General features: G+C 47.4%; 1 protein-coding gene across 1 annotated transcript; it reads right to left on the bottom strand.

The window, feature by feature from the left end:
- LOC142570643 (neprilysin-2-like) lies at positions 1 to 24873 on the bottom strand. The gene is made up of 4 exons (XM_075679004.1): positions 24296 to 24873; positions 16911 to 17130; positions 13173 to 13306; positions 1 to 2949 (listed from the first exon to the last, which is right to left on the bottom strand). The coding sequence occupies exons 1-4, from the start codon at positions 24818 to 24820 to the stop codon at positions 871 to 873; spliced, it is 2958 nt and encodes a 985-aa protein (XP_075535119.1). The 5' UTR covers positions 24821 to 24873; the 3' UTR covers positions 1 to 870.
- Between the last annotated feature and the right edge of the window lie 1632 nt (positions 24874 to 26505).

Raw genomic sequence — 26505 nt, 5'->3', positions numbered from 1 at the left:
AGCGGGTGTCGGGATAACCGGCGAGGCGAACATGCAAAAACAAAACGACACTGACCACGCAGAAGGTATCTCATTCTATACCCTTCTCTGTTATCAGAGTCATTTAGGGTTACATTGTAATGATAAAAAATTGAGATTCATATCTTCACAGTACGGAATGAGAAGAAGGTTTGCCACCTTGCTCTGCGACGCATACGGTTTGATACTCAGCGCATAATTCAAGCTTGAAATTTTACTGTCATCGCTGCTTTAAGTAAACCAACTGAGGGAACTAAAGTACGAATATGTTAGTCTCCAAACAGCAAGTCATCATGTCGGACAGGATAATGAGCTAGCTTGTGAGTTCTGCTAATTTATCAGTAGGAGTTTCAGCAATCAGTTCGAATATTACGGGTCAAACGTGTCACTAGCCACGAGAGAAAACAGAAATTGGATAGCTTAGACAGGGGCCTAACCAGGGGATATCTGAAGAGACAGATATCCAAGGTTCGTCGACCAGACTGTCGTCCGGTTTGCTGCCCTGTAAAGAGGTAGATAGTTCAGGAATAAAGCAAGGAAGACAAACAACACTGAAAATGTGTTTCACATGCACATTAAGAAGATTGGTTGGGTAGTAGGCGCATGACAGTAGATGAGCAGATTCTTGCATGGAATACACTGCAAAAAAGAATATGCATAAAAACAGAACAGGTGCGGTCCTGTGTCTTGTCTACACTAGCTACGTGCATCACACAAGGTAGCAAGAAGCCATGGCACTTCCTAACGGTCACTTGGGCCACTGATAGGAATATTATATTCCCAGTGTCAGCGTAGTAAAGCAAATAATGAAATGGAGGCAAACTGTGCACTGTAGTTCACAAAGTTCTAATGTCAAAAGTAGCTGCACCTGTCACCAGAGTTCATTGCTGATCCCGGCGGACAAGAGAACGCCATGGCGAAAGGGGCGAACTTGCCTAGAACGGCGGTGCACAGGGGATTTACGTGAGCGCCCTTATTGTCAATGTAACATCCTGCATGGCAGTAGTTGATGAAAAAGAGCTGCTCGGCGCTGTATCTCTTGAAGCCTTGGAGGGGCAGATCAGATGATTGGTCTCTATACTGCAAGTAGGCCGAATAAGCTACGTCCACAGCTGGAAGGTCGGGAAATAGCAGGTAGGTATCGTTATTAGAAGAGCACGAAAACGTGCTCCACAGAGCACGGCGACTGGTTACGTCAGTTGGCAAAAGGATTTCATCCCCTTTCAAAAGGTAGAACATTGTGTTCAGAGCGGATAGCGTTTGTGCAGCGAAAATGTAACCGATCCCCCCGTACAGCATAGCGCTTGTACCAGCGGCGTAGTAGAAAGGAGGCGCCAGAGCTGCAGGTGCGATGGAAATGATGTTAAGAGCGACGTCGTACCAACCAAGGTACCTTAAGGATAGCCTATGCACAGTCCTCGCCTCAGTGTGCACAGCGCTGACCCCGACTCGCTGCATTTGCTTCCTGCTCCACAACCACTCGCCAAGGAAACTGTCAGCCTTAGCGTAAGCTGATCCGTAGAAGCTCTCGAGAGCTCCCTTGCTCTCGAAATCATGCTGCGGCCACACCATGTTTTGGGTGTTCTCAAGCATCGTTGCTAGTGCAGACTTGGTGGATGAAGTGAGCAGGGTGGATGAGCGCACCTTCTCCACAGCTACTGCATGGATGTTGTCGAACAGTTGCCTGATGGTCTGCTGCTCGGTGGTGGAGAGATGCGACTTGAAGTTGGCGGCGAGAAGCGCACTATACGAGCCGTCGACGTGCATGGCGCACACAATGGACTGCAGGGCTTTCCCAAGTGGATGGACCTTGAGGTCTGAAAAGAGGGTCTTGACAGCTACAATTCCAATAGCTTGCGCGAACCACCACACCGTGTGGAACCAAATATCTCTCGCTGTGTAAACTCCAAAGAGGGTGTCCATCGCCGTCAAGATGCTTTCACTCGCTGCTAGGATGAGGCTATCGTTGTGAAGAGGTGTCGTGTCAACGGACCGAAAAGCGATTATCCAATCTTCGGCGCTCACGTTCTTCACAAGCGATTGCAGCGTTTCAACGGTTAGAATTCTAGGTGTGAAGTGCACAACTTCAGTCGCTGCAGTCATGTTCCCGAAAACGTGACCTTGCATCTCTGCGCTAGCCCGTATGAATGCCTCAAAAGCAGGTGCTGCAGGCCGATGGCTGAGGATAATGTCTATGAAATCTTGCACGTAGAGAGGGTACACATCAGCATAGCGGAGAAACCGGCTATGAAGGTAGTGAAACGCCGCAGGAAACGGTGATGGACTGATAACGACAAGGCTTCTTCGATGTTCCAGATAGCTGGGTACAAGGTCGACGCGAAACCACAGCGGAAGTCCCCATAACACGGCCAGTTCCAGTAGAGCTCGCAAGGGATACCACGGCTTGACCGGCCCTGTTTCGTGCCAGTCTCTTGTGGGCCAAGAAAATGTGCGACCACTGACGAAACTCACCAATTCTCGGACGTCGTCTTTGCTGTTGATGCTTCGCAAGCACTCCCGCATCATGTTCAGAGGTCTGCCAGAAACGTTTGCCGTCCAGTTGGCACGACGGCTAGATTGCGTTAAACGCGCGATCCAATCCATTATGGCATCCATTTGGACCGTGAATGCGATATCGCGGTACTTGTTGTCCCAACCAGAGCATACAAAGCGTCCGAAATCCTCGCACGGTGTGGCTCTTCGGCTGCGGTTCAGGCCCAGGACGTGTGCATGGTAGATGCAGTCAGCCGTAGAGCAGACTGCCTTTTTATCCCCATTGGTCTGGCGCGATTGCGGCAACAGCAGTATTATAATTACTACTGCGGCGAGAATAAAGAGTGCTACGAACGACAAGATACGCAACATCCTGCTGACGTCGTTCGGCTGTTCTCTGGAGGTTGGCGGCACAGCGCTCTCTTCGCTGCTGGCAGGCTGCAAAAGAAGGCCACAAGCAATGAGGGAAATAGTTAATCTTGGTACGGAAATATTTTTCTCCGATTATAAAACTACTTGGACAGACGCAAGTCCAGAATGTTCGAAGCAACCATTTTGCTACATTTTCAGGCTACATACACGCAATATAATGCGCCCCGTAAAAAAGCCGCAAGTACTACAACGCACCCTCCAGGAGTTCGATGCGAAGCAGCTGTGGGCGCATTCAGATGAAAGTGGAATGCAAATGCACTCGTGTACCGCGATTTGTGCCCATATTATATTGAGTATTATATCGATAGACTTTCCCGCAATAGGCCACTACAGGCATCACGGGTTCTGCCCGACGCTTCTGTGTTCGCAGCGAAACCCGTAGGTATTGCACACCGTACAACATCTCTGCCCATGAATTGTGACACTCCCTGGAATGAGCCTATCTGCACAAATTCACAGATCACGAGCCTCACTCATTCACTTTGTAATTTACGCCACAGAGTCCGCAAATGCGACCGCGAAAGGGGAAGAGCAACAGGGAATCATCGTCCGCAATGCTTCTCGTTCGCGTTGCCAAAGCAGCTCTCAGCTGTCGGGATACCGCGAAAAGAAAGACAGCTCGCAATTTTTTACTACAAGCACTATCTCCTTAGTATATTCCCAGTTCACATTTTCGTTTTTCAGTTGTCTTCGTTCGCGTCGAGGTTGCGCATTGTTGTTTTCCGCGCAAGTACGTCCGTCGCGACGTAACACGTTTGCTTGACTAGCGCTCTTCGTATTGTCAAGGACTTTTCACGCACCGGAAAGCCGCTGACAAATCTAACTAAATGTGACGTCGAGTTCAAGTGGGAAACGCTGCAGGCCGACGCATTTCAAAAAATCAAACGACGGATGCAGTCGCCACCGGTATTTGCGAACTTCGGCGAAAACGTCGATACCGAAATCCACACTGACGTCAGTAGTCTAGGCCTCGGTTCCGTCCTAGTCCGGAGGAAATATGGAGTTGAACGGGTGATAGCTTACGCTAGCCGGTCGCTGTCAAAGGCAGAAGGCAATTATTCTGCAACCGTAAAGGCATGCCTCGCCATCATTTGGGCTACACCGAATTGCGCCCTTATCTATTTCGCAGGCTATTTAATGTCGTCAGCGACCATCACGCGCTGTGTTGGCTAGCGAATTTAAATAACCCTTCAGGACGGCTGGCGCGGCGGAGCCTTAGACTGCAAGAATATGACATCACTGTAACCTGCAAGTCCAGGCGTAAACACTCGGATGCCGATTGCCCATCACGTGAACCAATTGGGCCGCCGCGGCACGGTGACGAGGATGACGACGCCTTCCTTGGAATAACAAGCGCGGAAGACTTCGCTGAACAGCAACTAGCAGCCCGCAGCTAAAACAACCCGCAGCTAAAAAGCCTCTTCGAGTACTTGGAAGCGCACACCTACGCTGCCTCTAGAGGACTTAAGGGAGGATTTTCTTCGTCCTCGCTTCAAAAAGAACCTACCCATAAAGCAAAACTCACCAATCTGCGCCTAATACCTTCTTCTTGTTCCGTCAACGCAGCGTCCAGAGGTACTGCACGCCCCACATGACAATTCGACCGCTGGGCACTTCGGATTCTTCTGAACGCTATCGAGGATACAGGAAAAGTATTACTGACCGTGCCTGACCGCGGACGTCGACCGTTACGTCAAGACATGCCTAGACTGTCAGCGACACAAGACACCGCCGACAATGTCAGCAGTACTACATCCGATTGAGCCTCCTTGCCGACCATTTAGGCAGATCGAGATCGACTTCCTAGAACGCTTTCCCGCGACATCCGGACATATGTAGTTCGTCGTGGTGACGGACTACCTCACCCGCTTCGCTGAAACGAACGCTCTGCCGAAAGGTAGCACAGCACAAGTGGCGAAATTCTTCCTCGGGGACATCCTGCTGCGACATGGCGCCACAGAATTTCTGATCACCGACAGAGGAACGGCCTTTACAGCGGAGCTCACCCGATCCATTCTGAAATACAGCCAGATAAGCCACAGGACAACTGCCTACCAAGCGTAGACGAATGGTCTCACGGAGCGCCTAAGACCCTCGCCGACATGCTAGCAGTGAACGTCGACGTTGAACACAAGACCTGGTATGCCGTCCAGCCGTACGTAACGTTCGCTTGCGACACTGTGGTGCAAGAAATACTGATCCCACCGTTCAAGCTGGTCTACTGCAAGAAGCCGTCAACGACTACCGACGCTGTGTTTATGCCACACGTCATCGCCAAAGAGAATATTGACGTCGCCACCTATCTCCAGCACGCATAAGAAGCCCTGCAGCTCGCCCGCCTGCGGGTCAACAACCAGCAGAGGACGGAGAGTCGACACTACAACCTACGACGACGCTACGCTGAGTACTAGCCCGGCGACAGTCTTTGGATTTGGACCCCAGTATGCCGACGACATTGCAAGAAGCTTTTATGCCAATATTTTGGACCCCACAAGATCATCCGACGCATTGACGCACTCGACTATGAGGCCGTGCGAGACGGCATTTCGTTATCACAGCAGCGCCGCTCACGACCAGAAATAGTCCATGTTGTGCGATTTCAGGCCTTCTACCAGCGCTAACGAACTTTGAGATGTTGCATAGCTCAACTTTTGACCATCCTTTTCTTTTACTGTATTACTTTGGACTTCGTTTCTTTATTTTTTGTTACTGTTTAATAAGTCTCCTTTTGTTTTTTTCGCTCTCTTGTTATGTTTGTAGAAGCGGGACGATGCTTTTTGAGAGGGGGCATTGACCCGTGTGCTTGTATACCTTTTTCGGGTGACCGCTTTTCACCGTCCAACAATTGCTATCGCTCGATCAGAGCGGGACGCGCACGCATGTATCGGAAGTTTCTCGAATGTTATCGATTGTTCCTCCTGCGGCCAGTTGTCACCCATGCTTGTGCAATCTGACTGCATGTGCGACGCGAATTGTGTAGAACTTTCTGGAATACACGCGGGCAGCAGTGATTACTCTGGAACCTCTGATGGCTCATGTATGGCAACTGACGCGCTTGACCAGCTGATCAGATGTTCGACGATCGCCGACTGGGTTCGCCGCTGTCGCCATTCTTTGAGCGCAGCCTTTTTTTGAGGGAACGTTCGCCCAATAAAGCGCTAGTTTCGTCAATTCTAGTTTTGCTGCTTTCTTCACCGTCGCTACTACGTGACAATGTTTAAAACAAAGCAGAGGGTTGGGCAATGTATGTATCAAGTAACTCTCGACAGTCACCTTATTCTTGCAGCCGACTCTGCGTCATTTCTTGGCATAAAATTAGATCCTAACTTGAAGTTTACTAATTATGGTGCGTTTGTTAAACAAGAAGCAGTTTTCGGCATAAGAGCGCTAATTAAATCATGAGCATTTTTTATGAACACGCATTATTATATTTGCCGTTTGCTTTCATTCACAGTCATGTCACTTACGCTATTACTTACTGGGGAAACACATAAATGTCACCTCTCGTCTATTCAACACACACACAGAACGTGGCTATTCGCATAGTCCCCACTAGTTGCTTTTGCTCAAATGCTCTCCCGCTACTCCAGGTTAACGTTACACTACCTGTATCTGGCTTCTCTAAGTATCATTTAAGTGCTCTCTTTTTAAATTCCTTAACAAGCAGCTTGGTTACGAATTTGCGCACCACAGATTATTCACTAATACCAAGCAGACTAGGTTCCAGCATAATTTCAACTTTTTGCTACCTAAATGTAACAGCTAGGGGAAAATGACATCCTCATTTTCAGCGTTAAAAGTATGGAACGACGTACAATATTCACTTAAATTAACGACATCTTTGAATGTATCCAAACATGAATCAAAATGTTTTCTTGTGTAAGTTTCACGCCCTCTGACATGTTCGTCTGTACAACTATGTTTTTGGTATATGTACTTTGTTTTCCCTTACCGTTGTATTTATTGCATCACCCGCGTTCATTTATTTTGTTAGTACTTTTTAAATTTTGCTGCTTTAATCCATGTTTTGCATATATATTTTTTTCTTTTTAGAACCGAGAGTCCCGTTGCTATCATTGCCTTTGAGACACTCACCTGCATAATAATTGGTAATTATTCATTGTTACTGAAAGGAGAATAAACTGGTGTCAATGGGGATGTGACGCTGCGTATGTGTTGACCTTCATAGACAAAAGTAATTTAGATCAGTGTAGTGGTAGGTGGATTCGAAGCCGCGTCGTGAATTTTTCGACAACTTTATCTGAATATAGTGGGCGATCAAAATAAAGTTTTACGGTTTCCTTAAAGTTAGGCGCTGAGAGGTACGTAAAGTTCACCTGTGCAAATAAGTTATGTGGTCAGGGGAACGCGAAGCGAGATTAAAATTGCCGGTGCTGGCCGGTCAATTATCGAAAATTGAGTAAATACACTAAAGTTAACTTTGAGGTTAATAATTAACTTCTAATTACCTTAAAGGGAGGTCTAGAAATTGATCGCCGTAAAGTGCGTAAAATATATAAATATTTAAACAATGAAACTCACTAGTGATGTATGCTAGGACCATTAAAGTACTATACAAAGGGTTGACTAAGCAGTGAGTCTTCAAACAAGGTCTGGGAGGCACGCGCTTTCGAAAAGTGCTGTCGCAACAGCAGCAGCCTCTAGTCAGAAGATAAGCTACCAGTCCCCTATGCTGATAACACGCAATGTGCCAGCCACTAGAAAAATCTTGAAAACTTATTGTCAAGAAATAGTAGGGTCCTTCACTTTGACTTACCCCTGTAACACGGCAAATCTAATGTCATTTCCAAGAAATGAAATTTGTTGCGAATAATGTCATTATCACGGCGCGCTGTCACACGGCGAAAACTAATGTCATTTGAAAATAATGACAATGGCGATAGTAGAAAAGACTTGCGAGACAGCCTGAAACCCACTTTTGTCCAATAATTATTTTCCAATATGTTCCATCCCACTGGAATATGTGATCGTCCCTTTCACACCGTAGTGTTCGGACACTAACTTGTCGACATTTCCGGTGAAGTCTAGTCAAGCCAAGCCGAAGATATCGCAAGCAACATGGTGAAAAGCGCGATGGGCGTGACCCCTACGTCTACTAAGAAGGAACGAGAACGGCAGTTGCGTGTCACCGCCCTTCTGATTTGCGTGCTCCAAATATCTTCATTTTTGGTGCTTGCGACAGGAAAACACGTGCATGAATTTACGTCGTGTCAATCGAAGTGGCCGTGGCCGATACTCGTGTGCGAACCAACACGACTCTTGCAGCGAAAGCTAAAGCCGCCTGTCTAGTCTTCAGATTTAGAGTAGATTTCTGTAATTAGGCACTGTCATGCACTTCAATGTGGTCAAAGAGATAATTTGGTAATGAAATTCATAGAATAATAGTTATTGTTCGTTAAACAAAAAGAAAGCATGTAGTGTTTGAAATACTGACCGGTATGCTCGTGGTGTCCAGGATACACATTCGGCTGCAAAACGAATGCGAATGAGTTTGGGGAACCTATTCGTTTGTAAATGTCATTTTCGACAAATATGATTACGTTTTACCGTGTGAGAGTAAACAAATAGCATTATCAGCGAATGCAATATGTTGTAAATGGCATTAGATTTGCCGTGCTTTAGTGGTATAAGCCATCGCTTAGGGGCACTCGCACCTCGACGCTGCTGTTCCTTAGCTTAAGCGAGTGAAATTCTTTTTTCTGGCATGATATGCCGGGCGAAGAGCAAGGGAAGGCGAGGAGCAAGCGCAGCGCCTGCCACTTAGTGGTGCGTAGCCCCCTAGCGAGAGACGCACGAAGTGCATCTTATGAGCCCTCTCCGGCGCTGACGTCAGAGCAGGCGACGTGCGCGCGCGCGCAGCCTTTGCGAGCGAACAAAGAGATGCGCGCCGGGAGAGGAAAAACAAGAGAGGAGGGAGCAACGTCACATCCGCTCAGGTAGGCAGATGTTCAGTCTAGGCCATGCAATTGTTTTTGATTAATTAGCCGGTTAAATATAATTACACCGTCTCGTGCTTGACGTCATTAGTGACGTCATTAATTTTGCTTTCTTCTTCCGGGCTTCCAGGAATTTCGCGAGTCGTGCTCACGTTGGGGGTCTCTAAAGTCTATGATTTGGCGCTTTGGTGTGCGGTAATCAGTGATTTCTAATTAATTCTAGTTATTCCACACACTTAGGTAACTCAACCTGTAACTAACTTATGCTCTGATATCATATCTATAATGAAGCTCTACTTTTTTTACTTTTCTGATTTATCTTGAGTTTCGTCCCCGGTTGTCTAGGGAGGTGAATCGCAAGTCTTGCACAAGAAACAAGTATGTCAGTCAATGCTCGTACCACTAAAAAGTAGTTTTAATGCCGACAAACATTGCCTGCATATCAGATTAAGCGCAAATAAAGACGGGGACAGAGGGAGAGAACACGTAAGCAGCACGGGCGGTAACTTTCAACTGTTTTATTCACAGCAGCACGTGGGCATATATAGGAAAATAGAACATGCGCAGATCGCAGCAAACAAGAATATACATCAGCTTAGCGTGGCAACCAATTATCAAAAAAATCTATTTCCGATTGAAACAACCTAATGGAGGTATCGCTAACACAGTCTTGGCCTTTCTTTTTTATGTGATATGCCTCCATCAGTTCACGTGCAGTCTGGTCATGGCTTCTCCCCAGAATCTTTATCTCCTCAAAAAGAGGTGCACAGCGACAGGCATTGCAGTGCGCAGCTAAGTGCGCCAATTCATCTTTCTTTAACTTTTGTTCATGTTCACTGGCTCGATCATTCAGGCACCGTCCAGTCTGCCCTATGTAGGACTTGCCACACGCCAGGGGGATTTCGTACACAACTCCTACATAGCATTTTGCATACGGCTTGGTGTGGTTCTTACCACAATCTTGCCTTCCTTTAGGATCACGGGAGGTGCGGGGGCAGAGCCGCGCCAGCTTAAAAGGGGCTGAAAAGACAAGGGGGACTCCAAACCTGCCTGCCACCTTCCTTAGGTTGTGAGCGACCCTGTGAATACACGGCACCACTTCAGGTCTTACGGCCATAGTAGTCGTCCTCACCCTTGCTTTTCCCCTAGATCCTTTTACCTTCTGCAGGAGGGTTTCCAACACTGGCGTTACCATCGAGTCAGGGAACCCTGCCGTCTTAAGACGGGAAATCTGATTGTCAAAGGCAAGCTGCATCTTGTGCACACACGATTTGCGGAGAGCCGATTTTAAGCAGAGCATCGCTACTCCTCGTTTAACAATCTTTTTCTGGGAGGAATCATATGGCACCAAGCCCTTCTTTGCCCGAGGGAAGTACTGCCAGCACGCGGCATTACGGACCGAAGTACAGCGTCGAGCATCAAGTTCCTGCCCGTGAACTGGCTGCTCTGAACAGGCGGGTGGCGAAGAAGGCTCCGCAGGATCACCAAGACAGGTGCCTGTTGGAAGGTGTTGCCTGTCTTAGCAGGAGTTTCTCGCAACCGGCTTGCAATCGAACAGTATCCGCCATTCATAGGACTTTGACGTTTTGTAAAGACAACGAGCTTGTTCTTTTGGAAGCAGACAAAGAAGGGGGATTGTTGTGCTCCCGGAGGGAATGTTTGGTGCTAAGGCCGCTGAGGCACTGAAGAAGAGTTTTAAACCTATTAGGCACTCTGAAACTAGAGTAAAAAGCAGGGTTATGAGAATGTGCAAGTCTCTTAATCTCGATAAACTAGCTAGGGATGTCAGTAGAGCTTCAGGTGCCGCGTTAAGTGTTTTCTTTACTGCGAAGACGCATAAACCTGGCATCCCATTCCGGACGATAGTTAGCGAGCGTGGAACGTGGTAGGTTCAAGTTAGCCGCTTCATTTTAAGGAGTTTAAGGACGCTTGCTATATCTGACCCCTTTGTTGCAAAAAGCTCTCACGAGGTTGTTAATTTCTAAGGGCTAACCAGGACATAGGTCCGGCTTTTTCGGTTGATGTAGAAGATCTTTTCTACTCCGTTCCTCATAGAGATTTGTTTGTTGCTGTGAGGATGTGTATTGAAGAAAACGGCTCCATTCCCTTCCAGAACGCAGTTGGTATTTCGGTGGAAGATTTTCTAACTCTTTTAGAAACCTATCTTAATAGCACTTTTATCAGTTATGACGAACAGTTCTATTTGCAGAAACGTGGAATCTGCATCGGCTCGTGCATTGCGCCGCTTTTGTGTAACACTTTTTTAGCTACCATTGACAAAGCGCTTGATCAGGCATTTGGGGGGGGCGTTTTTAAACATTTTAAAAGTTTTTAGGTATATGGATGACTTTTTAATTGTTTTTAACGGGCAAGGAAGTTTAACTTCTTGTGACAGCATTTTAGCTGTTTTTAAACAACTTGGGAAAGGGCTTTTTTTTTACTCACGAACTTCCACTCGACTATTCCCTGCGTTTTTTAGACCTACGCATTTCCTTTGCTAAAGGCCACGCGTGCTGGCAGTACTTCCCTCGGGCACAGAAGGACTTGGTGCCATATGATTCCTCCCAGAAAAAGATTGTTAAACGAGGAGTAGCGATGCTCTGCTTAGAATCGGCTCTCCGCAAATCGTGTGTGCACAAGATGCAGCTTGCCTGTGACAATCAGATTTCCCGTCTTAAGACGGCAGGGTTCCCTGACTCGATGGTAACGCCAGTCGTGGAAACCCTCCTGCAGAAGGTAAAAGGATCTAGGGGCAAAGCAAGGGTGAAGACGACTACTATGGCCGTAAGACCTGAAGTGGTGCCGTATATTCACAGGGTCGCTCACAACCTAAGGAAAGTGGCAGGCAGGTTTGGAGTCACCCTTGTCTTTTCAGCCCCTTTTAAGCTGTCGCGGCTCTGCCCCCGCACCTCCCGTGTTCCTAAAGGAAGGCAAGGTTGTGGTAAGAACCACACCAAGGCGTATGCAAAATGCAATGTAGGAGTTGTGTACGAAATCCCCCTGGCGTGTGGCAAGTCCTACATAGGGCAGACTGGGCGGTGCCTAAATGATCGAGCCAGGGAACATGAACAAAAGTTAACGAAAGATGAATTGGTGCACTTACCTGCGCACTGCAATGCCTGTCGCTGTGCACCTCTTTTTGAGGAGATAAAGATTCTGGGGAGAAGCCATGACCAGACTGCGCGTGAACTAATGGAGGCTTATCACATAAAAATGAAAGGCCACGGCTGTGTTAGCGATACCTCCATTAGGTTGTTTCAATCGGAAATAGATTTTTTTGATAATTGGTTGCCACGCAAAGCTGATGTATATTCTTGTTTGCTGCGATCTGCGCATGTTCTATTTGCCTATATATGCTCACGGGCTGCTGTGAATTAAACAGTTGAAAGTTACCGCCCGTGCTGTTTATGTGTTCTCTCCCTCTGTCCCCGTCTTTATTTGCGGTCAATATGATATGCAGTAAATACCAACTAGGCCAAAGTGAAATTCTTCTGAAACATTGCCTGGTGGACGGAAATTTGTTGCCAGTATGCCGATCAGAGTAGTTTTTTTGATCGTCTACTTCTCGGCACTCTTACAACACGTGAAGTTCTGTTAGCGTCTCCCTACATTTATCGCGGACCGAACATTCATCACACGTCAACAGGTCGCATTGTGTGCCATAAGTGTGGTGTACCTTAAGACGGCCGATAATAACCTCACTTTGTCGTTTCTTTGTATGATTGCTGGCCAGTTTCGTACGGCTAGCTTAATGATGTAAAGTTTCTTAACTGTTACGCGACACTGAAACAGGTAATAAACTTCCCCTATGTCAATGTTCCCTCATTTTCTTGCGTGGGAAGGGGTTTAGAGCTGTAACAAGGACAGGTACGGAAGAATTAATTGTTTTTGTATTTACTGATGTGGCCGTACGGAAGGCCAGCATAGTATCCTCGATGCCTGTGCCCAAGTAGGCAGAATATATGCAGACGAGATGCGTACAAAGCGCAAACGAGACTCCACCTGCCGCAGGAGATTTTCAAAGTTTGTTCCAGAAATGTTTCAGAAAAGAAGCACACCTAGTATATGTGTATTGATTGTATAAGCGGATATATGACAACCATTGTCATATGTCCGCTGGAATCGCGACTGCAAATTACGACCGGTGTGGCAAAAAAATTTTTCTTTAAGTGGGACACGTGTAACATGTTACACGGATACGTAAAGCTCACGCATGCATCGGCGAAAACCGCGCGGAGCGTGCGTTACGCTGCTGTCGCCGCGAATATTCACCGGATGTCGGTAACTGGACCAGCGTTGAAGTCCCTTGAGGGTTTGCTGCGCCACTGTGGCGGCCCTCGACGCTGCACTATCGCTCGTGCTCCGCCAGTTGCCCGAGAAGGCCCTCTCGCGCGAAGTGGCGAAGGCTGCGGCAGAAACGTATAAGCACCGATTTATTCAGAACATCACCTGTAGCACAGTGGTTAGCGCGAACACTCAATGATAAGCGGCTCGGATATGTGCCAGTTAGGTCCTTCCGAAGCGATTGCTTTATCAGGAGCAGATGCGCTTTTCAAGAGCGTCACTTCTTAGGCTACCTTACCCCGTTTTGGTCTTTCTGTCTATACTAGATACCACGACCGCGCAGAACTAACTGATAAAATCTAGCACCTACTAGGAATGCAACCTGAGCCTGAAGCGTGGCGAACGAGTGCCTGTACGCGCGGTCTCGCCAGCAGGTGAGAAGGGGCGTGCAATAGCTGAGGCGTATCAGCACGACGGCGCAGCACCGCCGTCGTCGTGCTCCACAACATCAACGCGCATGCGCTTCTCTGGCGTCGACGTGTCTTTAGAGGCTGGCAGAGCGTTTTGCTGCAAAAGCGACGAACAGATGCATTGTCGCGCTCCGCTGAAGGGGTCGTAATGGAAGTTGAATAAGGTATCTAAGCTGTGAGAGTGGGGGAGTGCGCATAGCTTTGACAGTCATTCTTTTTTTATTTACACGTGATCCTGGCCCTGGTCGGGTCCTAGCAAAAGCGCAGGAGTAAACAGCGATACATGGAACGCTATATTAAGATAACAGTCTCACAAGAAAGCTACTCGCAATGTAATACAAATAAGCAACATATATTTAATTAGCTCATGTAATATAAACACGTCACATACAGAAGTTCATGTCTGCAGTAACCTTAAAACACGCGGCAAAATTAGGCAAGGCAAGCGACTACTTCTGGTAGTTTGATCCTGTAGGCTACTGCGGCTAGAAACAAATAATACTTGTTAGAGTTATAGCGAATATGGGCATGTAGGCACATTCTGCTGGTACCCGTATTGGAAGCGGACATAATGCGAGCTCCAGGACATTTTGGTGACCTAGGGCGTATTTCTTATCGGTCGCGCTATAAGTGGCCACCAGGCCTTTTTCCGCCCACAGGGAAAGAACCACTGCTCATACTTGTCGGCAGGTTTGTAGTGTCGCAGTGCGTGAAAGTCGAGCAGAAGCTAAATATCGCGCAGCCAGCGATAAAACAGAAATTTGTAGGTACAACCTTAAGGGAGACGCGAAGAGTGCTCAAAGAGCAAAAACTTTATATCATGGCGAAGTGCAGTTTAGCAGCTGTTGTACTCTCCAGAGCTGATAATCCGTGCTCTTTAAGGCGTGCCAGTGTGTGCGCCTTGTGAAGGTAAACGCAGTCGACAACAGCAGAGGTCTAGGTGACAAATTTATATTAGGGAATTATTTGCATGTTTTCGCATTTGCAGGCATATAATGTAGCCGGTGGACGCAAAACAGGTAACTGTAGATAGCTGGTAGAGGCAATGGTCCTGCTGTGGACACGGATTAGGAAGCACTCAGACACGTATAAAGATGAGAGCGTAATCGAGGCGCCTTTGGAAGAGGAGGAAAGATGAGAGCATGATCGAGGCTGCCCACATAAATTCTAAGTGGTACCACTAATAGATTACTGTGCCGATGTGACAGGTAAAAGAAAAGGCGAACAGAAACCGCCTACGGTTCATCGACAAAGCAATGGCTTTTTTAAGCATGAAATGTTTCTATCTCCCTTTCCCAGTGACCTTCAAGTGAACTTGAGCGAAAAACACTGAGCCTTCACCTGGGATACTCAAAATAAGAACGAAACGAGAAAATCTGGGCATCGTTGCGAGAACAAAACAAGACCACCCGGGCAATGAGTCAAAACTTAAGAAAATGCGGTCTCTGGCCCCCAACCATGTGTACAATACCGCATTACATACGCTATTTACTGACCAAGGAAGTTACAGAAAATATTGCTTCCAAGTTCTTTTTAATGTTTGTTCGCAATGTCGATCAAGCTGTAACTTCTACTACGATAAATATTTGTGGTTTCCAATATTTTCAATAGCAACGTTCAAAAGGCAAATATAATGCACCATACACTTCAATGTCATCTTTTGCCGCTGAGACAGAGTTGCCTGTGCTCACGGTCCGCTGTGCCAGTGGTCCGTGAGTTCTGCGGCGCAGGTTTTGCGCCGCCTCCTTCGACAGATTGCGCAACACTGCGTGAACAGGCTACCTCATGCATGTAACGAGGCAATAACTCTATGACCAGGCCTCAACGTTCGGCGCACCGAACATGGATGCGTTGTGGCTGTGAGTAATGGTCGTAATTACTTTAACCAATCTGCTTTGCCGGTAGTCATTTCATGCTTCCATCTACTGTCAGTTACGGGAGAGCCAGCATTTTTTGTCTAATGATAGTGGGCAAAATTTCATAGCTCCAGTAGTTGTGCCATGTACCAAGTATCAGTAGTTGCGCCAAGTATTCTATTTTGCTGATGAAGAATAAGAAACATAACGCTGATGCTTTTAAAAAGATTATGTGTCGCGGCGCGGATGCGGGAACTTCAAATGGCTTTAAGCATTAAGTTTTCGCATTCACTGCTTCGTGTCAAGGCTCCGCTCTAGGTAACACTGATTTACTTGCCATCTTATAATAGTAACCTGCTTGTCTCAGCTTAGTTTTCTCTATAATCTCCCATTAGGTTCACTGCAGATTGAAAGTTTGTCGAACTCAAACTACCTCTGTCTTGCTTGTGAGGAAGCCATCCTAGCCTGCAAATTTTGATAACTCTTCGCGGTAGAATCAGAAGTTGTTAGAACGTTCGCCTATACTACAAATTTACCCCTGTCTTGAAGTGGACAGCAGGATCTGGCCGACTTTCTCTACCATAGATGTATTGGGAGCACTACTTTAAAGAATAATTTTAAAAAGAAATTGCCTTTTAAGCTAATAATTTACGCGCGCCTATGGTCATATTTCGGTGTTTCAGAACGAGGTTACACCAAAGCGCCTACGCGGAGTTTCTTGTGAATTTGCGTTGGCAGCGTGCAAGTCGAGCCAGTGCTTTAATAATAGAGTCACGCAAAGGACACCTTCCATCTTTCCTTGAGGCCCCGGAGCTGAAAAGCATTGTTCAGCTACGTATGGCTGTTCTGTGCATCTCTGCCGGCACTCACAACTGAACACGCTCCGCCAACAGTATCAGTTCGGGGGTGGTCAACAGGATGGCTCCTTCCTGGTCCAGGTAGTTCATATCTATTTAAAAACCTTACCATAACAAAAAAGGGCTTGTCTTTTTTGCGCGTGTAGAACCCCGTTTCCTTTTTATTTTGAGCGCAATAACAATTCCTTGGAGCACGCATTTTTCTGCGACGCGGTGTTTATAGCAAAAAGGAACACGGAGCCTCCCAGCCTGCTCACGATAAAATTTGGTCGGTGTAAGCACGCTTGTGTCACCTTCTTTAGTTCCCTGAGAGACCAGCTTTACCACGCTGTAACCTATAAAACGAGAGATATGCCGGGTAAGGCTCACTGCGTTATAAAGCAGTTTTACTATAAAATGCTGAACGTGCCACAAAGGCCGGGGACTGCGTGACGCATTCTTTCTTGCTTTGGTAGTTATTTTTGCTCACGGAGCTGTTAGCCTCTAAATAGTTGAAATCAAACATAAAACTAAATATATATATCTATATATATAAGTGATCACCTTGTGCTTGGTCTTCCATCTTCCTCGCAAACCACCTGTCCAGCGAACGTCGCCGGGCCATGGACGACCTGCGTGGCAGCGCGTCCTCCGACCCAAAATACGAGGGCGCCAGGCCGCCGGATTTCGAAAGATTGTCCGCCACTACCGGGTTGGCGCTCGACGATCGGGTAGCGGTGCACTTAATGATGGAGGCTCGCTTAGGTGCAGGTGCATCGGAGGGCTGTGGCGCGTGCACGGTGACAACGTAAGAGATTAAACATTATGCAGATCCCATGCACAGTTGGAATCAATGAAAGCGAAGCTTTCCATGCAGGATGCTTTGAACTACGATAATTAGCGGTGATGTTGACAGCTTAAGAATGATTTCTTCAACGTTTAATCTAAGACGAGAGTTGTGAGTTTATGTTAAAAGTTACCTTCGGTGCACCACTGCTGTTTGTCTGCGTAGTACACACAACACACAGGGATAGGTGTTTGCTTGAGGCGTTGTTGTGCGCCACCTTTGATAACCTCTGAGAGGGTTGAGCGTAGTCATTTCCTCACATGGCACATAGCATTGTGGCAGAACTATTAAACTTGAATTGGATAATGGGGCTGTACGAGCCAAAACCACACACGGATTATGAGGCAAGCCGTAGTGGCAGACTCCGGATTAATTTTGACACTGTGATGTTCATTAGCGTGTCCCAAAACCTAAGTGCACGTGCGTTTTCTATTGCGCCCCCGTCGAAATGCGGCTGCTGCGGTTGCCATCAAATCCACAACCTCTAGTAATGCCGTAACCGCAAAGCTAACGTGGCGGGCACATAAGTGTTGATATGACGGTCGACCGCATTCGTAGTTTCGCATGGACCCTGCGGTGCGCTTTAATTAATACGGCACTGTTTCTGCATGCCCTGCGTGGTTTGTCTGCTTCACATATTTCCCTGGTGTTTACTTTTCAGAAATAGCAGCCACGTAATGTACCGTACCTTGAACATAAGCTTATCTAGTTTTCTCACAATCGCCGTCGTATAGTAGCAATGTTTGCTTGACTTCTCATGTCCCTTCCCCCTCCCTTCTATGGGAACTGCCACTTCTCGCTCCTCTCTAGAGTTCTACCTACGTCCCCTCTGGAATCGCACCTTAGTAAGCTAAGTGGCGAAGGCCAGGCAGCTCCAAAGGGCATAACGTGATGCTGCTGCAGCAGCAGCAGCAGCATCAGCAGCATCCAGTCGGGACGGGATGTGAAATGTTACCTTGTCTGCTGCGCTTGTATTTGTTGTTCTTGCTCCGCTCGTCGCTTTATGCGAGCCTTCGTCTCGTCGGCACTCAGTGCACGTTTCTGTGCCATTCTGGATGTTAGTATAGTAGCTCACAAAACTGCCTCCTCTCTCTCTCTCTCTCTTCACCCTGACTAACATTCTCCCCACCTACTCCCACTACTGTCGTTGCTGTTGGGGATGAGCATGGAGACAGGCATGGCAGCTCCTACACAGCTTTTGTGAGGGATTCTGCCTAGTTAGGCATCCAGAGGGCATGGTGCAGATGCGACGCGGCGTAAATCTTGACACGAGCTTCCCTGGTCGTCCTTGTTTTGTGGAGCACGAGGTCGCGGGATCGAAACCCGGGCACGGCGGCATTTCGATGGGGGTGAAATGCGAAAACACCCGTGTACTTAGATTTAGGTGCACGTTAAAGAACCCCAGGTGGTCGAAATTTCCGGAGTCCTCCACAACGGCGTGCCTCATAATCAGAAAGTGGTTTTGGCACGTAAAAACCGATTATTTAATTTTTTTTCCTTGCTTTGTGCCACACTCTCGTCATGTACTAACGCGAAAGCGTTAAGGACACCGTGTCGCAGAAAGTCCGCTGTCGATGCCGCAGGCTTCGCTTGTCGAATAAACATTACGGTTACACACGCTCCAGTTAGCGGGAAGCGTGAGAAGCAGTCAGGGGTATTTGGATGCTATCGCGCTCCACTCTTAAACGGGAAGCGTTAGCGTCCTCGATATTTTTTTTCTTTTTTTTTGGCTCAGGAGTGTTGTTTTACACGAGCGTGGTGACCCTTTTCGCTGGGCTGTTAACTCTAGAGGGAATAAATGGCACTTTCGCCGTCGCGCCACACATTGCCTCAGCGAAAGCGCACGAATAAGAAACCATTACCGTGTCGGCCTTAGAGATGTATGCGGTTGAAAAAAGAATATGCAATGAATATTTCGGGGGGAAAACGAGTTCTTTTTTTTTTGTTTTGAAACGGGATCAAATTAAAACGAAGAGTGCTTCCCCCCAGAACTCTTCTGTTGCGGAATTCTTCTGTTGCACCACGTGGATCCATCCACGTGGTGACAAGGACTTTGTTTCAACCAATACTTGAGCCCCCTCGCTTGTTGTGCACTGCAGATTCCGCCGTCTATTGCACCATGTGAAAGAAGATGGTCCGAGTTTGGTAATGTGCACGCCAAACTACGCAACTTGCTCGCAAGGGATCGCGTGCCAAACCTTTTGTGCGTGCACTCGAACCTGAACGTCCGGAATGCTTCTTCCGCTGCACAGTGACGCGTTGACGCGTCAAGTGGAAATGAATCGGACTCAGGTTGACACAACTATCGGTCTTTGCGCTTCGATGTGGAACCAATGCGCGACGTGAAATCGTGCCTAGCTATTGAATCCGGAAGCTCTGCTGGGACTTTTGTGATGTAATAATGTAACAAATATCTCTTTTTACTGCTAGAGAAATAAAGGTGTCGGGTTTTTCATAGCTCTGTGCGCAATCGTAATTTCGTTTCAGTTTTTCCTAGTTCTCTGAAAAAAAAAGAAAACATGAAAGAAGCCAGTTTTGTTGGTTACAAAAAATAATGACCAGCATTCTAAGGAATGGAATTAATCTGCGTGCCAAAGTTCACAGACCGCTGCTACATAACGACTGCTTGCGTTGCCGGCGCTTCGCGATGCGCAGCTTTCCTCGAGAAAAAGAAAATGACTGATCCGTCTGCGTTGTATGGCTAACCCGCTCCCAGCAAGGATTTCAACCACCGAACATCAGCAAGAGTGAGTACTGCTCGTTACATAGTGACAAAAGGAGTAGCGCCGCTTCCGGCTTTAAAGCTCCCGCACGTTATTTGCACCTGTCCAACCTAGCTCATACGCAAAGTTACGCCCACTCTGTCGCAAACGTATCGAAAATGAGTGAGTGGGCGCACTCTTGAATCAATCTGCCGAAGCACGGGTGACGGCGACTGTGGGTGACGGAGACCACAGCGACAGCGAACGAATGTTCGAAGTTGAACGTTTCGCGACGGTCTGCCGAGTAAGCTAGTTAATAGCGATAATGCATCGTTGCTACAAGCTATTACAAAGTGCAGAACATCTACGTTCCGAGCCTTGAACGTAGAAAGGAAAATTTATCGCAACTGGGCGCACCCGGGAGCGATTAGGCTGAAAATAAACAATCTGATAGTGGACGCACCGAGGAACTTTATGGAGTCACAAACATGACAAGCCACTTGTTTAATGTCCTTTGCAAATAAAGAACTAGGATAAAACACGCTGATCCTGATTTAATTCGTGAGGGGAAAGTTTGGTTATCTTGAAATACATTTCTAGCCCCGTTTTTAGCACAAGCACAGTATACACGCTGCTACCATATTTGGGCAAGCCGTAATGAGATCCGATAGCGTTACATGTCCTATGAAGCTGTGGCCAAAGCTTCGTGTCGTCCACTCAGTCACTGTCCATGATAACCGCCGAAATACAGGCTAACTGGGCTACACTGGGGCCATGCACATCCATTGTAAAGACGGAGGCAACGGAGGCGGCTGAGGGAAGGAATGGACGCGTCACCACGTGATCAAACATGGCAGAGGCCATAGAGTCGCCATGAAAAGGGTAAATGCTACACCTAGAAGGTAGCATAGGAATAGGCATCGTCATAGACTACAATTTGGTCCATGACAATCGCCAGTAGCGTATTCCACTGCTGATCAAAAGCGCCAGAAGATCTTTAGTCTTGACTTGGCACTGAGGTCGCCCGACTAGTTTCGGGTAAGAAGTCGATAGCCACCTTACAGCAAGCGCCAAGAATGCCATGCGGTCAAAGTCACCCATAACATCCAGTACAGTGTAAAAATAAATTTCCCCAGAAGGTTGCGCAAATAAAATTGCAAGTACGACTGTGCATTGTTCTCATCATTTTTTTTTAATTCGGAATTAAGCAGAATGCCAAAAGCACTGTCTAAAACCGTCAAAGTTGGCCGGCTGCTCATTCGCCATTGATTGTACAGCTATAAGGTACATGCTTGTTACTTTATTATTGTCACTCTACAAGGGAGTTTCTAATCTTAATCGATATTCCGGTTCATTTCCTCGAAAAGTCCCCTTCAAGAAGGACTGCTGACTGCAATGCAGCTGACAAAAGTGTCATTGGTCAGTTATAGGTAGAGCGACGTTCTTCCCCATGCTTGTAAAAACACATAAAGACGAGTAAGCAATAAAAAAAAGATTATTTTGCAAAGCCAAAGATTCCGATACCCCTTCTGGCTGGGATGAATATCACGCCGGTGAAAAGGCGTTTGATTCATTCGCTGCAGCACATAAACAAACCTTTTACTCAACAAAACTCCCTACCATCTTGTAAAACAATCTCAAACAATTCTGAAAACACATCAACTTCGATAACTATAAACCATTATTATCTGAAACAATTCTCGAAACACATCAACTACGATAAATATAAACCTTTATTATTATATGATGATTGCAATAAGCGTGTTCCTGGCCACAAACAACTTGAAGTACTAAACTGTGTCTTGCCTTCCGTGTTCACTTCTGAACCTAAGACTGATCTCCCAGCCAAACTGTCCTTACCTCAACCACCCAACCGTGCCAGACATAACACTTGAGGCATACGGTATCACCAAACAAATAGAACGCCTGAAATTAATAACCTCGGCCGGCATCAATGGAATTCCAAAATGTGTAGGAACCCTGGGCACATCTCTAGTGTATTTTTGTGTCATATCTTTCAGTAATCGTTTTCACCTGGAGTGGTGCCGCAAGACTGTAAAAGAGGCAAGATAACTCCAGTGCCAGAAAAATGATTATCGTCATCGTGCCACATTTACCATCCAGTTTCACTCATTAGTGTTTGCTCTAATATAACGGAGCACATAATCTATTCCTCTATTGTAAAGTGTCTAACATTCGCTAAATTTATTAAGCCTAATCAACATAGTTTTCAGAAAGGCATGTGCTCCAAGACTCAACTAGCTTTCTTCGTTAATGACATCAGCTCATACCTTGTTAAAAACTTACCTATAGAGGCCCTCTATTTAGATTTCCAAAAGACATTCGGCAAGGTTCCCCAGGAACGGCTCCTTCTAAAGCTATGGCGTCTTAATCTTAACCCTTGTGTTCTCTAATTTGTACGCAACTTTCTGACAGACCGTCAACAGTTTATTTACGCTAACCTTTGCTGGTCTAACTTATCACCCGCTATCTCCGGCGTGCCGCAAGGTACTGTCCTGCGACCACCATCCTTCTTAATATGATTTAACGGCTTACCGAGAAGTCGTCCTTCGAAAATTTGTTTATTTGATAATGATTTGTAATGCATCGTCCTATTACTAACGACGTTGATTCTCGTGTTCTCCAGTCTTACCTTAACTTCATTCAAACCTGGTGCAATATAATTGGTTAATGTCTCTCAACGTCAAAAACAAAACACAAAATCGTTGCTACTTACTTTCCACAGCCAATAATTTATTTCACCTACCGTATTTACTCGATTATAAGCACCCCCTTTTTTTCACGATCGCGATGCCCAAAGTGAGGGGGGGGGGGGGGGTGCTTAGATTTGAAAAATCTAGAATGACCCCGCCCCCCCGGCATCTTTTCGCTGCGACATCATGACGAGACGGGCGCGATAATAACATTTTATTTTGCAAACATTCAAAAGAAAAATCGGTGCACACAGTGAACCCACCGCTTGTGTCGGATGCTCAGTTACTATCACTGCCACTCGAATTCGTCGCACCGCTTGAACCGCCGCTCTCGTTATCCCACAGCAGGTCGTCTTCCGTTCCGTCGAAGTGGTTTGTGATCGAGCAGTTCTTAAATGATTTGACCACAACGTCCACTTGGACCCGCTTCCACGCGTCCGAAATCCACTTTGCGATGGTTGATGGGGACGCTTTCTGTAGCTTTCGCCATACATCCGCACGGTCCGACTGTACGCGTACTCGCACCGCGGACGCCGTTCCACCTCGGCACTCCGACAGCTCCGGCTCGATGACCGTGTGAGCAAGCGCGCTTGGCGGCCTTCGCTATGCGCGCTTCCTAACAAATACGGGGGTGCTTAGATTCGCATGCAAACTTTTTACCCAATCTTTTCGCGAAAATAGAGGGGGGTAGCTTAGAATCGGGGGGTGCTTAGAATCGCGAAAATACGGTAATTACGTTATCACCGGTTCTGAAATATGTGCCGCTACTGCTTATAAATACGTTGTTATGAACATGACTAGTAATCTCGGTTGGTCCTCTCAAATTTTCATCACTAACAATGATGCCAGTCGTGTTCTATGCTACTTGCGCCGTAATCTACGTCTTGTTCCGCCTTCAGTAAAACTACTAGCATATTTAACACCTGTTCGACCCAAACTAGAATGCGCATGCTACATGTGGGACCCATACCAATCTAACTTGGAAACAGCATTGGAATTCATACAAAGCCCCGCAGCAAGGTTTATTTACTCCGACTACTCTTAACACAGCACAGCGTCACCAATGAAACTTCCGACGCCCCAGCACCGCCGCAAAACAGCAAGGCTATGTCTCTTTTAAAAGTTTTGTCACTCACTGCTTCACCAGACCGGCATCACGCCGGCGCATCACACTTCATGTCATCATATCCATTCAAAGGCCCTTTATCGCCCTCCAGCTCCCACCGCCGCTCATCTGAACTGTTTCTTAGTTCAATATGCGAAGGACAGGAATCATCAACTTGCTGAAGTGGTGCACCACTCCAGTCATTTATCGCCCAAGGCATTCATTGAAAATAAGACCTAGATATGCCCACTCCTCATGTAAAATCCCAAGTGGCGCGTTTGAGGTATGAATAAATAAATAAATAACTGCATAAATAAATAAATAAATAAATAAATAAATAAATAAATAAATAAACAACTTCAATGAAATTAGAAAACCACCCCCAATCCGTGTAAACAAATTATCTGGAACAAACAACTGACGATACTATAACATTAGTGTAAGTGGCAATTACAAATTGTCTCCTCTCTCTTTCTATATATATATATATATATATATATATATATATATATATATATATATATATATATATATATATGATGAACTAGGCGCTAGCATACAACAAAGTAAACAGCGCCCACCTGCTGCCATTGCTTTAGGGACGACTGAGTGGAGACAGGCGCTGCAGGTTTCAGCTCGATCGACACCCGAGGCACAGCGGTGCGCTCCGTATGCAGATGTGAAGCGCGGCCGTCTGGTGCCGAATATCGTCGCGCGTCTCTCGCAGTCGTGTCACTCGGTGGCAGCAGCGGCAAGTCGTGCGGGGTGTCCCTCGTGCTGATGTCGCTGCGTGCTGTGGCCGCCGAGACCCGCCGCGGTTCCCTTGAGCGGCCAGAGGAGGAGGAGGTGGAAGACACCGAAGACGCGTGCCGCCTGCGACGTCTCGGGCGCCGACCACGCGTCAGAGACGAAGCCTTTGTGGCGGCTTCGTTTTCTCGGGGCATCGCGAGGGTGATGGCGGGTCGCTCGCCGGCCAGCGGTTGAGCCAAGTCCTCAGCTGGCGCTTCACCAACCGACAAAGCTTCTGGCCGTCCTGGTGGGTGCGTCAGGGGCGACCCAACCTCATCTGGAGCGGCCGTCTGCGGCGGCAGTGAGTTTGAGGTCATGGCGTTTGCGGTTCACTGCGGTAAGAAAGAGAAAACGGAGCAGCTCGCAACCGGTCTGGTGCTTCGCTCTTCTTCTTCTAATCTCGCTCGTGGGTCCCGCGCGCGTGCCTACTAAACGTTGATGTTGATTTCTTGAAGCGTCGCACACGCCCACCAGGAGGATCGGCTACACGGAGGCAAATGAAACGACTAGCTATAAACGTCAAATTTCAGAAAACGAAATGGTGAAAATTGTAACTGACGAGGTTGGTGACATTTTGAACAACGAAAGCGTTTCGATTTCTTTTTTTAGACATGGCGCACAGCCATCATGGCGTATTGGCGAAGCATCGGGTGGCATTCAATCACCTTCAAATAAGGGACACGTAGGTGACTAACTTGTGGTCATAGCAAACAAACAATGCTTCGTCAGCTGTATGCGCGCTAAGTGTCGTGCCGCAATAAAAGCTCCCAAAATGGGCACGCCGGTAAGTTTTCATTGCTCCGGGGCGTGGTGGATTTGGGCCCCACCAGGCTTCAGCCCCCCCACACGCAGGTATATATATATATATATATATATATATATATATATCTTGCACTTGAAATTTCGTGTGCCCTCAAAGAAGTGTTCACTGAAGTTGCGGCCTTAAATGATCTCTCTCACACACCACATGATCGGCTTCCGACCAGGGCTCTCGACGCCGGATACGATGCTTCTTCTGAAACACCAGATCCTAGACCTCGAAGCTACTTGGGGCACCCGCGCCATACTCGGCCTGGACCTGGAGAAGGCTTTCGATAAAATCCAGCACTCAGCAATACTTAAGGCGATCGCGGACTTAGGGCTCGGGCGCCGGTTTCGAAGACCTCCCGTCGGGAGAAATCGAGCTCTGACGGCGTGGCACCCCCCAGGGCTCCGTCCTCTCGCCGACGCTGTTGAACCTGGTCATGATTGGGCTCTCCAAACGCCTCGCCAAGATACAAGGCCTCAACCATAGGGTATACGGGGACGACATCACCATGAGGAGCTCCGCGGGGTCAGACGGCTTTATCGAATCCGCTCTGCAGGAGGCAGTCGAAAGTGCCGAATCCTACCTCGACCACACAGGCCTCAAGTGCTCCTCCGCCAAATCGGAGCTGTTGTTGTACAGCCCAAAACGACAAGGCAAAAGGCCTAAGGGATGGAAACCACCGACCGAGCGCAACATCACCGTCCGCACCAGAGACGGTCGCCCAGTCCCCGGGTCGACTCCGTCCGAGTACTAGGAATGATTATCGAGGCAGGCGGATCAAATATCCAAACGGTCCGCAAGCTGACGACAAAGACGGAGAACGCAGTGCGACTCGTACGCAGGGTGGCCAACGGTCACCACGGCCTCAAAGAAGACAATCTTCTGCGTCTCGTACACGCGTTCGTCCTATGTCACTTCAGCTATGTCGCAGCAATGTATAAGTGGAAACAATCGGAGAGTGACAAGCTCAGTACACTCATTCGAAAGGTAGTGAAGCGGGCCCTTGGGCTCCCGATCACGACGCCGACGTATCGACTCCTCGAGCTCGGAGTGCACAATACCCTCGAAGAGATAGCTGAGGCTCAGGAGAGAGCGCAGATGATACGACTGGCGATGAAGAAGACCAGCCGTCACATCTTGCGCGAGCTCGGGTACTTCCCACCCAACACCCAGGATCCACCGGTGTTTACGCCG

Source organism: Dermacentor variabilis, chromosome 2, assembly GCF_050947875.1.
Source record: "Dermacentor variabilis isolate Ectoservices chromosome 2, ASM5094787v1, whole genome shotgun sequence".
Classification (NCBI taxonomy): domain Eukaryota; kingdom Metazoa; phylum Arthropoda; class Arachnida; order Ixodida; family Ixodidae; genus Dermacentor; species Dermacentor variabilis.
This window is presented reverse-complemented; position numbering and strand designations above follow the sequence as displayed.

Coding starts and splice junctions, on each gene's coding strand:
- LOC142570643 (XM_075679004.1), bottom strand. CDS start 24,820: ATGACCTCAAACTCACTGCCGCCGCAGACGGCCGCTCCAGATGAGGTT. Junction 13,307..16,910: donor GATGGAAGACCAAGCACAAG/GTGATCACTTAT, acceptor TTTCTGCCGCAG/CCTTCGCCACTTCGCGCGAG. Junction 2,950..13,172: donor GGTCCAGTTACCGACATCCG/GTGAATATTCGC, acceptor CTTCTTTTGCAG/CCTGCCAGCAGCGAAGAGAG.